Genomic DNA, 13,558 nt, shown 5'->3' with positions numbered 1-13,558 from the left:
ATGACAAAAAAAATACCTTCCACCCGTCTTGAATTCAACCCAATATTTTTAGATAAAATCCAAACCTGACATGAAATAATATATTTATTAAAAAAATGAATCTAATTGAAATAAAATAATATATAAAATAATACTATTGTAATTATCTCTAAATATATAAGGTAAAATTACAGATTTTTTTAGATAAAATATTTTTCACCATAAACCCGAATATAACATTAAAAAAACTCAACCCGATCCAAACCCGATTTTTTTTAAAATAATCCGAGCCCACTGTGGGGCGAAGGGAGAAGACAAAACGTTAGAAGAAACCCGCACTTGTACTTGAAAGAAGAAAGCAAATAAGTCGAAGACAAAAACATTCGCCCACCTTATGGCTCGAACCCACGACCACAAGGTTATGAGCTGTTGAAAACATTTTGATATTTCGATATAACAAACTAAGTTTAAATGAATTTTAAGATTTTACAAATGATTTTCTAAGTATATTCGATCTATTTAATCGAATATCAAAATATTACTCCAAGCCTTTCAAGATCAATTTCAAACCTTACTAAATGTGTAAAATTGTGTTTTATACTTAATATATTTTTGAAACAATTTTCACAAAGTATTTTGAACAAAAATCAAGCCTAAAATCAATTTTTCAGAGTGATGCACCGATGCACCAAGCCATGCATCGATGCACCATAAATAAATTGAACATCGAATGCATTTGATGCACCGATGCACATACTATGCATCGATGCACTCAGAATTTTATGAAAACATCGAATGCATTTGATGCATCGATACACTCTGGCTATTTTGAAACATCGAATGCACTTAATGCATCGATGCACTCTTAGTGCACCGATGCACTAAGGGTCCAACGATCAAAATATTTGAATTTTACACTGATGCACCATGGGTATGCATCGATGCACTGACGCTCCCAACTGATTTTATTAATTGTTTTCACACTTAAACGACTATATTGACTCCACTAATCATCTCCAACGTTCAGAATCATTTGAAGGTGTATTTAAACAAACTTAGAAGCCATTGATCAATAACAAGAAACAACAATCAACTAGAATCAAGAGAGAATCAAGAGAGAATCAAAGAGAAAGCATAAAACCTCAAGTTTGAGCATTTCAAGCCTATTTTTCATTCAATATTCATTTTGCTTTCAAGAACACTACTTGTACTCAATTGTATTTATTTTTGAGTGTTCTTTTCTTTGTTCTAGAATTGTGTAAACATTCTACCTTGTGAGGATTTCCTTGTAAGTTTGCAAATTTGTAATCTTGTCTTTGAGAAAGAGTGTTATCAAGAATTGGGGTATATTCTTGAGGGAGTTGTAAGGTTATCTCTTTGGCCTCAAAAGAAAGAACAAATTAGTGAATTTGTTGGAAAATCCTTAGTGTGGATAGCTAAGATAGTGGACGTAGACTTTGATTGAGAAAGTCGAACCACTCTAAATCGTTGTGCAATTACTTTCAATTTTCAGCAAAAACTTCCACCAAAATTTTAATTGCCAATTCAACTCCTCTTGCCCGATTCAGTCGATCGATTAACTCAACAATTGGTACCAGATCCTAACTCATTTGAAGGTTTAATCGCCTCTTGAGTCGATTCGGGAAGAGTTACATCGATTATCAAGTCATCAATGACCTCCACTTCAAACTTTGACTCCGGTCTCGATTCAATGCCCGTCAACAAGCCTCCTTTCTTCAATGGTGCTAACTATGCCTATTGGAAGAATAGGATGATGTATTTTATTCAAGCAAGTGGCATGGGAGCATGGAATGTTGTAGAAGACAGATATATCAAGCCTCTCACTCATCCAAGATTGTGGAGCGAAGGAGAAACGAAAATGTTCCAGCTCAACTCCAAAGCCATCCATATTATATTTTGTGCTCTTAGACCAGATGAATATGAAAAGAGTTTCATCTTTTACAACCGCCAAAGAAATATGGGATAAATTTCAAGTCACTCATGAAGGCACCGACGAGGTAAAAGAATCTAAAATTAGTCTTCTAACACATAGCTATGAAAATTTCAGGATGAAACCAAATGAAGATATCAAAGTTGTGACGGATAGATTCTCAACGATTGTCAATGGTCTTAAATCATATGGAGAGATCATTCCAAACGAAAAGCTTGTGAGGAAGTTAGTTTACTCACTTCTAATCCAAGAAGACCGCAATCATCGAGGCTAAGAACCTAAAGTCCTTAACTCTTGAAGAGCTAATCGGTTATCTCCTCACTCATGAAATGATGCTTGAAGATGAGGTGGACCTCGATAAGATTGAAGAGACACCAAAGGAGAAGGAGAAGAAGAAAAACATTGGAGTCGCTCTCAAATCCACAAAACAAGAGAGTGATTCGGATGAAGATGACGAGGAAATGGCATTGTTTGCCAAACGGTTCAGAAAAATGATGAGACCTTACTGAGGAAGAAAATTCAAATGAAATGAAGGCCTCAAAAATAAACCAAAAGAGAATGACCCTATCATTTGCTATGAATGCAAAAAGCCGGGGCATGTCAAATATGATTGCCCACAATTGAAGAGAAAGGGTCAATCAAAGAATAAGCACAAGGCTCATGTGGCTACTTGGAGCGATGAAGAAGGTTTCGATGAAGAGGAACAAGAAGTAGCAAACTTTTGCTTGATGGCATTCGGGGAAGATTCTAAGGTAACCTCTAACTCATCTGAATTTGATGGTTTATCTTATGATGAGCTATTATAGGAATATAATGGGTTGGCTTCAGATTATGAGAAATTGTTTTTAAAATATAAAAATGATGTTTCAAAATTGAAAAATGAAAAAAAACTCATATCCAAAACCAACAACGATCTTGAAAGTAAAATCAAAGATTTACAAATCAAACTAGAAGAGTTTGAAAAGAAAAATTCAGATTTGCAAAATTTACTTTCAAAGGTCAATGATGATCATCAAAAGAAAATTGATGATCTTAAAGCTTCTTTTTGATAAAGTTGGAACAAAATGTTTTGAAAAAGAAGAAAATTCAAAATCCAACTTTGTTAGAAAAAGTTTTAAAAACTACAATCATAGAGGTCCCCAAAGAACCTCTAATAGAAAAATCGTTAGAAGTATATGGGTTCCTAAAGGACTCATTACTACTAAAGATAAAGATATCCTACACAAATGGATACCTAAGGGGACTAGGATTTTGGAAACTAATGAATAGGACCCAAAAGAATTTGGGTACCAAAAATTAGAAATTAATCTATATTTGTAGGAAAATGAGCATTGCTACAAGGCACGGGAAACAAATTCAAATTTATGGTACCTTGATAGTGGATGCTCGAGATACATGACCGGGGACAAAAGCCGGTTCATTGAGCTTAACGCCAAAAATAGAGGATAAGTGACTTTTGGTGATAACTCAAAAGGTCACATTGAAGGTATAGGCACTATAGGTAATACCTCTTCCATACAAATTAAGAATGTTTTATATGTGAATGGATTAAAGCATAATCTTTTGAGTATTAGTCAATTATGTGATATAGGATTCAATGTCATGTTTGAAACCAATGGTTGTAAAGTTATTGACATTGCTTCTAATCGAATTATGCTTGTTGGTCATAGAATAGGAAACATATACATGGTGCATTTAGACTCTATTGATATGACTAATTTATGCCTAGTTGCTAAAGATGAGAATGATAGTTGGTTATGGCATAGGAGACTAGGACATGCTAGTATGAGTGTTTTGCAATGATTAATTCAAGGAGACTTAGTAAGAGGGCTGCCTAAACTGAAATTTGATAATGATAAAATTTGTGATGCTTGTGCTAAAGGAAAACAAAAGCGAGTTTCTTTTAAATCCATTAATGACGTATCAACTAGTAGAGTATTATAATTGATCCATATAGATCTTTTTGGGCCAACCAGGACTACTAGCTTGGGTGAAAAACAATATGCATTTGTCTTGGTAGATGACTATTCTAGATATACTTGGATTATATTCTTAAGTACTAAAGATGAAACATTAGAAAAATTCATCACGTTTTCAAAAGTAATCCAAAACGAAAATGGTTACTCTATAACTAGTGTTAGGAGTGATCATGGAACTGAATTTGAAAATCTTGGATTTACTGATTTTTGTAATTCTAATGGTATTAGTCATAATTTTTCAGCACCTAGAACCCCTCAACAAAATGGAGTTGTTGAGAGGAAAAATCGAACTTTAGAAGAAATGGCTAGAACAATGCTCTCTAAAAACAATTTGCCAAAATATTTTGGGCGGAAGTACAAATACCGTTTGTTATGTTATAAATCGAGTAATGATTAGGCCTATTTTAAAGAAAACTCCATATGAACTTTTCAAAAATAAAAAGCCTAAAATTAGTTATTTTCATCCTTTTGGATGTAAGTGTTTTTGTTTTAAACAACGGTAAAGATAATCTTGGCAAATTTGATGCTAAAAGTGATGAAGGATTTTTTCTGGGTTATTCCTTAAATTCTAAAGCTTATCGAGTATTTAATAAAAGAACTTTAGTTGTAGAAGAGTCTATACATGTTGTTTTCGATGATAACCTTCTTCCGAGGAAGGATTCTTGTGTGAATGGTGATGTAGGTGTTATAAATACAAATGACATTAGACATGACGTTGAAGAACCATCATCAAAGGAAGAAACAAAAAATAAGGAAACTCATGATCCTCTCGAGAATCCAACCATTGAAGAAAGGGAAGTCTCTTACCCAAAGGAATACAACTATGTTAATAATGGTGAGATTATAGGTGATCCATCCAAAGGGGTAACAACTCGATCTTCTCTTAGAAATATTTGTAATTATGTTGCATTTATCTCATGCATAGAGCCTAAGAATATTAAAGAAGCATTAAATGATGAACATTGGATTATGGCTATGCAAGAAGAGTAAAATCAATTTGAGAGAAGTAAAGTTTGGACACTAGTTGAAAGGCCTAGTAATAAATCTACTGTAGGTACTAGATGAGTATTTAGGAATAAGCTTGATGAGAGTGGTAATATAGTGAGAAAAAAGGCTAGACTTGTTGCTCAAGGGTATAATCAAGAAGAGGGCATATATTATGATGAAACATACGCTCTCGTAGCTAGGATGGAAGCAATTAGAATGTTATTAGCATTTGCATGTTTTCATGAATTTAAATTATATCAAATGGATGTTAAAAGTGCATTTGTAAATGGTTTTATAAAGGAAGAAGTGTATGTGGAACAACCTCCATGTTTTGAAGATTTAAAATTTTCAAATCATGTTCTTAAATTGACAAAAGCACTTTATGGTTTAAAACAAGCTCATAGAGCTTGGTATGAAAGATTGTCATATTTTTTTAATTGAAAAAGGTTTTTCAAAATGGAAGGTTGACACTACATTGTTTTTAAAGCATAAAGGTAAAGATTTATTAGTAGTTCAAATTTATGTTGATGATATAATATTTGGTTCTACTAATGATGTTCTTTGCCAAGAATTTTCTAAGCTAATGCAAAGTGAATTCGAGATGAGCATGATGGGGGAGCTCTCATTTTTCTTGGGACTCCATATCAAGCAAAGAAAAGATGACATCTTCATCAATCAAGCTAAGTACGTTAAAGATATGCTCAAGAAGTTTGGACTGGAAAATGGGAAGCCACATAACACTCCAATGAGCTCATCGACAAAGCTTGACATAGATGAAGGAGGTAAATGTGTAGATGTTAAATTATATAGGTCAATGATTGGATCTTTGCTTTATCTAACTGCAAGTAGACCGGACATTATGTTTAGTGTTTGCTTATGTTCTAGATTTTAATCATGCCATAAGGAATCACATTTACTAGATGTTAAGAGGATATTTAGATACCTTAAGGACACTCCTAGTTTAGGAATTTGGTATCCTAGAGACTCTAGCTTTAGCTTGCATGCCTTTTCTGATGCGGATTATGGAGGATACAAATTAGATAGGAAAAACACCTCCGGTACTTGCCAATTAATTGGAAATATGCTGATTTCTTGGTTTTCAAAGAAACAAAATTGTGTTGCATTATCTACCAGTGAAGCGAAATACATTTCAGCCGGTAGTTGTCGTGCACAAGTTTTATGGATGAAACAACAACTTTTTGATTATGGAATTGAAGTAAGTACTATTCCTATCAAGTGTGACAATACTAGTGCTATTTGTCTCACTAAAAATCCCATCCAACACTCTAGAACTAAGCATATTGAAATAAGACATCACTTCATTAGAGACTATGTCGCTAAGGAAGATGTAGTTCTAGAATTTGTTAATACTTTGCACCAATTAGCGGATATTTTTACAAAGCCTTTAGACAAGGAACGATTTTGGACACTTAGGAGAGAATTAGGTTTAACCAACCTATCTTCACTTAGTGTTTAAAATAATTTTAGCACTTTTAAGAATAAATGAAAAATGCTTATAATAATAATTTTTGATTGCATTCTATGCTATTAGTTAGGGGGAGTTTATGTTATTTGGTGAAAATTAATTTTATGTTCAAATGTAGTTTAAAGAATAATTTGATTGATTGAACATGATTAATTTTCAATATGAGTTACCAAAACCATTAGAGCTAATTAATTTAGCATTTTGAGTGTTTAAAACAGATTTTTGACATTTTTGTGCTTAATGCATCGATTCACTTAACAGTGCATCGATGCATCCCTTTGAATGTGCATCGATTCATCTTGCTGATGCACCGATGCACGCCTTGAATGTGCATCGATGCACAGGGTCATGCATCGATGCATCCGTCGGGTTTTAGGTTAAAAAAGCTTATTTTCTTATTTGTTTCAAAACCTAAAACTAAACTCTCTTAGCCGTTCGCCTCCTCTCTATTTCCTACTCTCAAAATTGCTCCAAATCCTTGGTTTTTGATCGGAATCTTCGAGCTTTTCAACTCCTAATCCTGCTTCAATCATTAATTCGTGCAAAACATCAATACATCCCTCTCAATCCGAAATTTCAAGGTAAACTTTTCTAAAAACTCATTTTATCAATTTTCGATCTTAGGGCTAGTTTTGATTAGTTCTAGGATGAACATTATATTGGGTATTGGTTATATGATGATTCTAAACTAGATTTTACAACAAATTTCATCAAAAACACACAATTTTTCAAAATTTTCTTTGAAATTCGAAATTAAAAAAAATATTTTCGAAAATCATTGAGTTTTTGACTTCATTATATTGTTTTATGAAAACTTTATGTATTACAATATTTCCAATGATATTTTCAAATAGTTTTCAAAACTTTGCCCATTAGGATTGTTTTAGAGAACCTTGATTATTACGGACTCAATTGAGTTTTGGGATTGATTATTGTGCATACATGTTTTTCAATTTGCAGGTTATCTATTTCGTTCATTTTTTTGATCTCTAAACCATGTCTAATCCCAAACGCCCTAGGACTTCGTCGAGTCGTTCTCGTTCAAACCAACCTCCTAATCCCGTTCCTCCTCCACCTACATCTCTATTAGGATCTTGTTTTAACATGCCTGAGCGTCGTAGAGACGAATTGTACTCTAGGTACATAAATTCTTTTCAAACTTATAGAATCCGGGAAGCGCGTATTCCTTCTCTTCAAGCTATGATAGATATTAACTTTGAATACCTTCCGATTCTTAAAGCTTTGAAGTTTGATAAATTGTTTCAGGTCAAACCTATCGCCTATCAACAATTAGTCCGCATTTTCTATTCCAATGCGGTATGTATTCAAAACGAAACTCAATGTGGAACTATAGCCATTAGATCTTATCTTTTAGGCCAATATATTAATATTGACCCCGAGACTATAGTTTTCCATTTTGGGTTAGATGATGATGGGATATATAATGAGAATGAAACTGTAGATTATCCCTATGTTCCAAACGCTAGTGTTAGTACTCTACGATCTCATCACGATCGTTTTCTTCATCTGATGATCTCTTGGTGGTTTAGACCATCCGGAGGTAGGTACTCCACTCTTCATATTAGGGATTTATGGTGGATGCACCATCTCAAGAATAAAATCAAAATCAATCTACCCCACATTATCTTCAGTCAACTAGTTGATGTCATAAACATTGTTCCTTCAAAACATGTCGAAACATTAGTTTATGGATGTCTTCTTAGTAACCTCTTTATCAAAATTGGTCTAGACGTCTCTCTCGACAATCCTATCCCACTCCAAAACCAAATCAATCTTACATCCTTGAAGAAAGGAGATTAGAAACAAGACGAGGTAACCGATCAATGGATTTTTAGACCCGGTAAGCAAACTCCGGGAGCTAGTTCCTCACGAGCTGCTCCTAGCTCCTCTCGTGCTCCTCCTCCTCCTCTAGCTCCGACTACTGATGATGATCCTGAATTTCAACAGCTTATGCAAGACATCATTGATCACGTACCCGATGACGAGCCTGCACTGGAACCATCTCCACAAGAGGATCAAATGCCTCCGTATTTTCGTTCGTTTTTGGAGACATTTGATCTACAATATGCTTCCATCGAATTCCACTTGACTACTACTCACGAAGCAGTAAATCAACGCTCGTTAGATTGAGTTTCAAAGGGAGATGCTTGCACGCATGGATGCTCTCTCTCTTGAGATGCAAGCCCGATTTCCTCCTCCGCCTCCCGATCCTTCTATGGATGACTAGACTTATTTTATTTTGATTGTATTTGGGATTAAAACTTAAAACTTGGATTGTTAAAACATTTTTCTGTTTTTGAATTGTTTAACTATTGTTAGATGTTTGAACTTTTTATTTATTTGGTTTGATCTTTATGAGCTTCATGTTTATTAATTTTTGCATTATTGACATCTTAGTTGCATTATGACCAATTTATCATTTCACATTTGATTTGAATATTGATTATGAACACTAATGGCTAACCTCTCTTTTGATCTTTGATCTTAGCAGCTTAAGGTATATTCAATTAAAATGTTTAATCAATTGGCTATGTTTTTCAAAGCCTTCTTTCACTCAGTTTTTGAGTCTTTTTGATTTAACAAAAAGGGGGAGAAATGTTAAGTGTTAAAAGTTTTAAAAGGGAGAAGTGTTATAATAAGGGGAAGTAATTTCAAGATTGATTTCAAAACTTATTTTCAAAGAAAATCTTAAAATTACTCAAGAGTTTTGTTATATCAAAAAGGGGAGATTGTTGAAAATATTTTGATATTTCGATATAACAAACTATGTTTAAATGAATATTAAGATTTTACAAATGATTTTCTAAGTATATTCGATCTATTTAATCGAATATCAAATTATTACTCAAAGTCTTTCAAGATCAATTTCAAACCTTACTAAATGTGTAAAATTGTGTTTTATACTTAATATATTTTTGAAACAATTTTCACAAAGTATTTTGAACCAAAATCAAGTCTAAAATCAATTTTTCAGAGTGATGCACCGATGCACCAACACATGCATCGATGCACCATGAATAAATTGAACATCGAATGCATTTCATACACCAATGCACATACTATGCATCGATGCACATACTATGCATCAATGCACTCAGAATTTTATGAAAACATCAAATGCACTTGATGCATCGATGCACTCGTAGTGCACCGATGCACTAAGGGTCCAACGGTCAAAATATTTGAATTTTACACTGATGCACCATGGGTATGCATCGATGCACTGACGCTCCCAACTGATTTTATTAATTATTTTCACACTTAAACGACTATATTGACTCCACTAATCATCCCCAACGTTCAGAATCATTTAAAGGTATATTTAAACAAGCTTAGAAGCCATTGATCAATAACAAGAAACAACAATCAACTAGAATCAAGAGAGAATCAAAGAGAAAACATCAAACCTCAAGTTTGAGCATTTCAAGCCTATTTTTCATTCAATATTCATTTTACTTTCAAGAACACTACTTGTACTCAATTGTATTCATTTTTAGTGTTATTTTCTTTGTTCTAAAATTGTGCAAACATTCTATCTTATTAGGATTTCCTTGTAAGTTTGTAAATTTGTAGTCTTCTCTTTGAGAAAGAGTGTTCTCAAGAATTAGGGTATATTCTTGAGGGAGTTGTAAGTTTATCTCTTTGGCCTCAAAAGAAAGAACAAATTAGTGAATTTGTTGGAAAATCCTTAGTGTGGATAGCTAAGGTAGTAGACGTAGACTTTGATTGAGAAAGTCGAACGACTCTAAATCGCTGTGCAATTACTTTCAATTTTCTGCAAAAGCTTCCACCAAAATTTTAATTACCAATTTATCATCTCTTGACCGATTAAGTCGATCGATTAACTCAACAAGAGCCTTGCGCTGACCGAGCTAGACGAGCTTTGCTTGCTGTTGCAGTTGACAATTTATAGACATACACGTATTGATGCAAAAGATAAATAAGATAAACTACGGAGTTTACATAAGATGTCCTAAACTATATCATATTCTAAGTTGATCCTTAACTTTAAAATATTTTACATTAACCCTTAAACTATTATTATATTTTAATTCTTTTGTTAATATCCCTTTAACTCCGAAATTAGCTCCTAATGTTTATAAAAAGGGTCATTTTTGTCTCCTATTTTATTTTTTTGATTATTTTGACCCCAACGTTTTATTTTAAGTTAAAAAGAACCCTAACACTTGACATAGTAATCACATTGTCCCATATTCTTTTGTTCTGGGATGTTTTAGCCCTCAACGTCTTATTTTAAATTAAAAAAGCTTCTATTTTAGAGCATTAATAATAATTAGCTGACCCTATTCCCATATGTAATGGAGTAAGGGGAGGTAGGATAGTAGGTTGCCCCCAACACCAGGTTGAGAGCAGCTTCCGTTGGAGACCTCCGGCAGTCAGAATTATGAATTGCCCACCGTGAGACTTGATCCCATGACCACAAGGTTAAAAGCCTTTCGCTCTTACCAACTGATGTCTTAAAGTGAAATATTGGGTGTCAAAATGCTTTAAAAATAGAATAGGGGACAAAATAATGATTATAATAAACGTTGGGAGCTTTTTTTTAGTATTATACCCTATAATATTATATGGATTCAAAGAACAGAGGAAACTAATTGTCATAAGATCTTTCATATCAGAAGTGAAAATAGTGTAACAAATCCTCCAATAATTCTCAGTAAAACAACCAAAAGACAGTCATAGTTGTGAAGCAGAAAGGAAGAATGAGCAGAAGCTATCATGACGGGGAACTGGCAACTCCCCTCCGATGGATTATCGTCGGTGACAATAGCCAAACCGGAGAAATCACAGTCCCAAACTTGCCGGTTATTCATTTGATAGTACATGTTGAAAGCATAAGAAGCGTTTCCTTTAGCAGATAAGTGATTGCAGGAAGAGCCATAACCCAAAGTAGTACAATCCGATAAACTGCAAGCATAGCTAACACTTTCGGGCAACTCATCCAAATCAGTCGCTTTAGGATCCAGAACGCACCATCTTTTGAGTTGGTACTTCACATCTTCCACCGGAGCTAGCCCTTTTTCGAGTTCTAAACCAGTTAAATCGAGCTGATATTTCGGCTTTCCATCGAACTCGAAAATCCCCCAGTGTCTCTCGAACCCACCAGGCTCGATGCTTTTAGCATTTTCGTCGATGAGGCTGAATAGATAAACTTCGATCTTTCCTTTCCGGGATGGGGTTCCATCTCCACTCAAAGCATGCTTGATTAATCCTTGGTTAAACCTCTTTGCATTTTTGTCACCATCGGTCGGCCAACCAACCTCTCCAACTATGACCTCCATGTCAGGGAATCCAGCTTTACTCAAAGCATAAACCAGAGTATCAAGGTTAGCATCAAATGCATTTTTATAAACTTTATTACCATCTCTGAGAGGCTTGCTTAATCCGTCGAAGAATGCAAACTCCACGGGGAAGTAATTGTTTCCGTAAAGGCTGAGGTAAGGGTAGATATTGACAGTGAACGGCGCATCATGTAAATACAGGAACTGGAGTATTTCAATCGTGAGGTCCTTGACCTCAGGCCGAAAGTCACTTGCTGACGGAACCGGATTGGACTCCGGGGAGTTATAGATGTCGGCATTGAAAGGAACCGTGGTTTTGTACCGGCATTTAACCCCGGATTCATCAAGCGCTCTCATGATGTTTCTGAGAGCTGGTAATGTGTATTGTAGATAAGTGCCATTGTATGTCTGAAGGAAAGGTTCATTTCCCACTGCAACATACCTGTCAAACCAAATCAAAGCAAATTCATGCCACAAGACTAAAAAAAACTGTGATACATATGCAGCTTGTTCTAAAGCTCAGAAATGAGACTATATCAAAGACATTACCGAGCTAGAACATTTCCGAAGGTAACAATACGCCCTTGGGCCACCCTTTTATAGTTAAACCATGCATGCAAGTTGAACCCCTGGCCGGAGATTTGAGTCACCACTAACATGAAAATCCAATTTTAAGGAAAAATTAGACTCTAAAATTCCCAGAATCTGAGTTTAGCCTACCAAATGGAACGTCTTTTAGTAGTAACTTACATTCCCCAAGATCCCCATAGCCTAGGCTTTCTCTATATTCCAAGGGCTCAAAATGACCTAAAGAAAACAGGGAATTCGAGCTTAAAAGCACTAGCGATCATCACTAGCAAAGAAAAGAACTAAAGATAAGAAACCCCATTCAAGAAGTTCATTGAAGATCAAGCAATGGAAATGAAGATCAATGAATGAAACAGTACAGGAACAGTGCATGCATGAAGAAATGCAGAGCCAAGAAACTGTTACGCGCGCGCGCGCGCACATATATATATATTATAACTCGATTACTTGATTTTAACTCCGCCGTCGTAGCAATAACCAGTGACGTTATTATAAACCCAAGAAGCGGCGGCTCCGGGATCTTCACTCATCTGTTTCAACATGCTATTAGGAATCCCCACCATGACTTCAATATCCGTCCCCATTAGAGCCGTCATAATCCTTTCATTGTACTCGAAGAGCTTCAGCTTGTGAACCCCATTATCTCTCAGCATTTTCACCACTTTATCCGGCGGGAGCTGGTGGGTCGTCATGGTTCCCCAGTTCACCCCGAAACCGTTTCCACCATGAAGCAGGGTCACTGAGGCAAGAAAGAAGAGTGGCAAGAGATGATAAAACTGGCCGTCTAACATTCTTTTTGGTGACATCTTTCTTTGTTCTGCTCCTTTTTTAATGGGATTCTCTTGAAATAATGATCTTTCTTAGATCCAGAAAGAATCAAGAAAGGAATTATGATGATTGGGAAAGGGAAGTAGCTTTGGCTTTTATTCTTGATTTTATAGGCCTTGGGGAAGGAAGGAAACGAGTAATGTATGATGTGGTCACTCTTTTTTCTCTTCTCCAGTTGATATTGAAAAGACCATGATTAAAATATATCACAATTATATAAATCCTTGATATAAAAATAAGTCTGAGATCGAAAAACGTTTTAGTGTTTAAAGAATTTTTTGTTAAAAATTTATACGCAGCGTTTTTTTTCAGTTATAGATATATGTATCTACTGTTATATTTGTTAATAACAAAAAAATTGTTTATTTAATTTAAAAATTAAAAAAAAACTAAAGAAACCTAATTTATTTATAAAAAACATAAATTTATTGAAATT

At 34.7% G+C, this 13,558-nt stretch overlaps 1 protein-coding gene across 1 annotated transcript; it reads right to left on the bottom strand.

The window, feature by feature from the left end:
- Positions 1 to 11,034: 11,034 nt before the first annotated feature.
- On the bottom strand, positions 11,035 to 13,199 carry LOC120209973 (glucan endo-1,3-beta-glucosidase 8-like). The gene is made up of 2 exons (XM_039208825.1): positions 12,742 to 13,199; positions 11,035 to 12,148 (listed from the first exon to the last, which is right to left on the bottom strand). The coding sequence occupies exons 1-2, from the start codon at positions 13,098 to 13,100 to the stop codon at positions 11,035 to 11,037; spliced, it is 1,473 nt and encodes a 490-aa protein (XP_039064756.1). The 5' UTR covers positions 13,101 to 13,199.
- Between the last annotated feature and the right edge of the window lie 359 nt (positions 13,200 to 13,558).

This window comes from Hibiscus syriacus, unplaced genomic scaffold (assembly GCF_006381635.1).
Source record: "Hibiscus syriacus cultivar Baekdansim isolate YM2019G1 unplaced genomic scaffold, ASM638163v2 tig00021167_pilon, whole genome shotgun sequence".
Lineage (NCBI taxonomy): Eukaryota > Viridiplantae > Streptophyta > Magnoliopsida > Malvales > Malvaceae > Hibiscus > Hibiscus syriacus.
The sequence above is the reverse complement of the archived record's forward strand: the minus strand, read 5'-3'. Positions and strand labels throughout refer to the sequence as shown.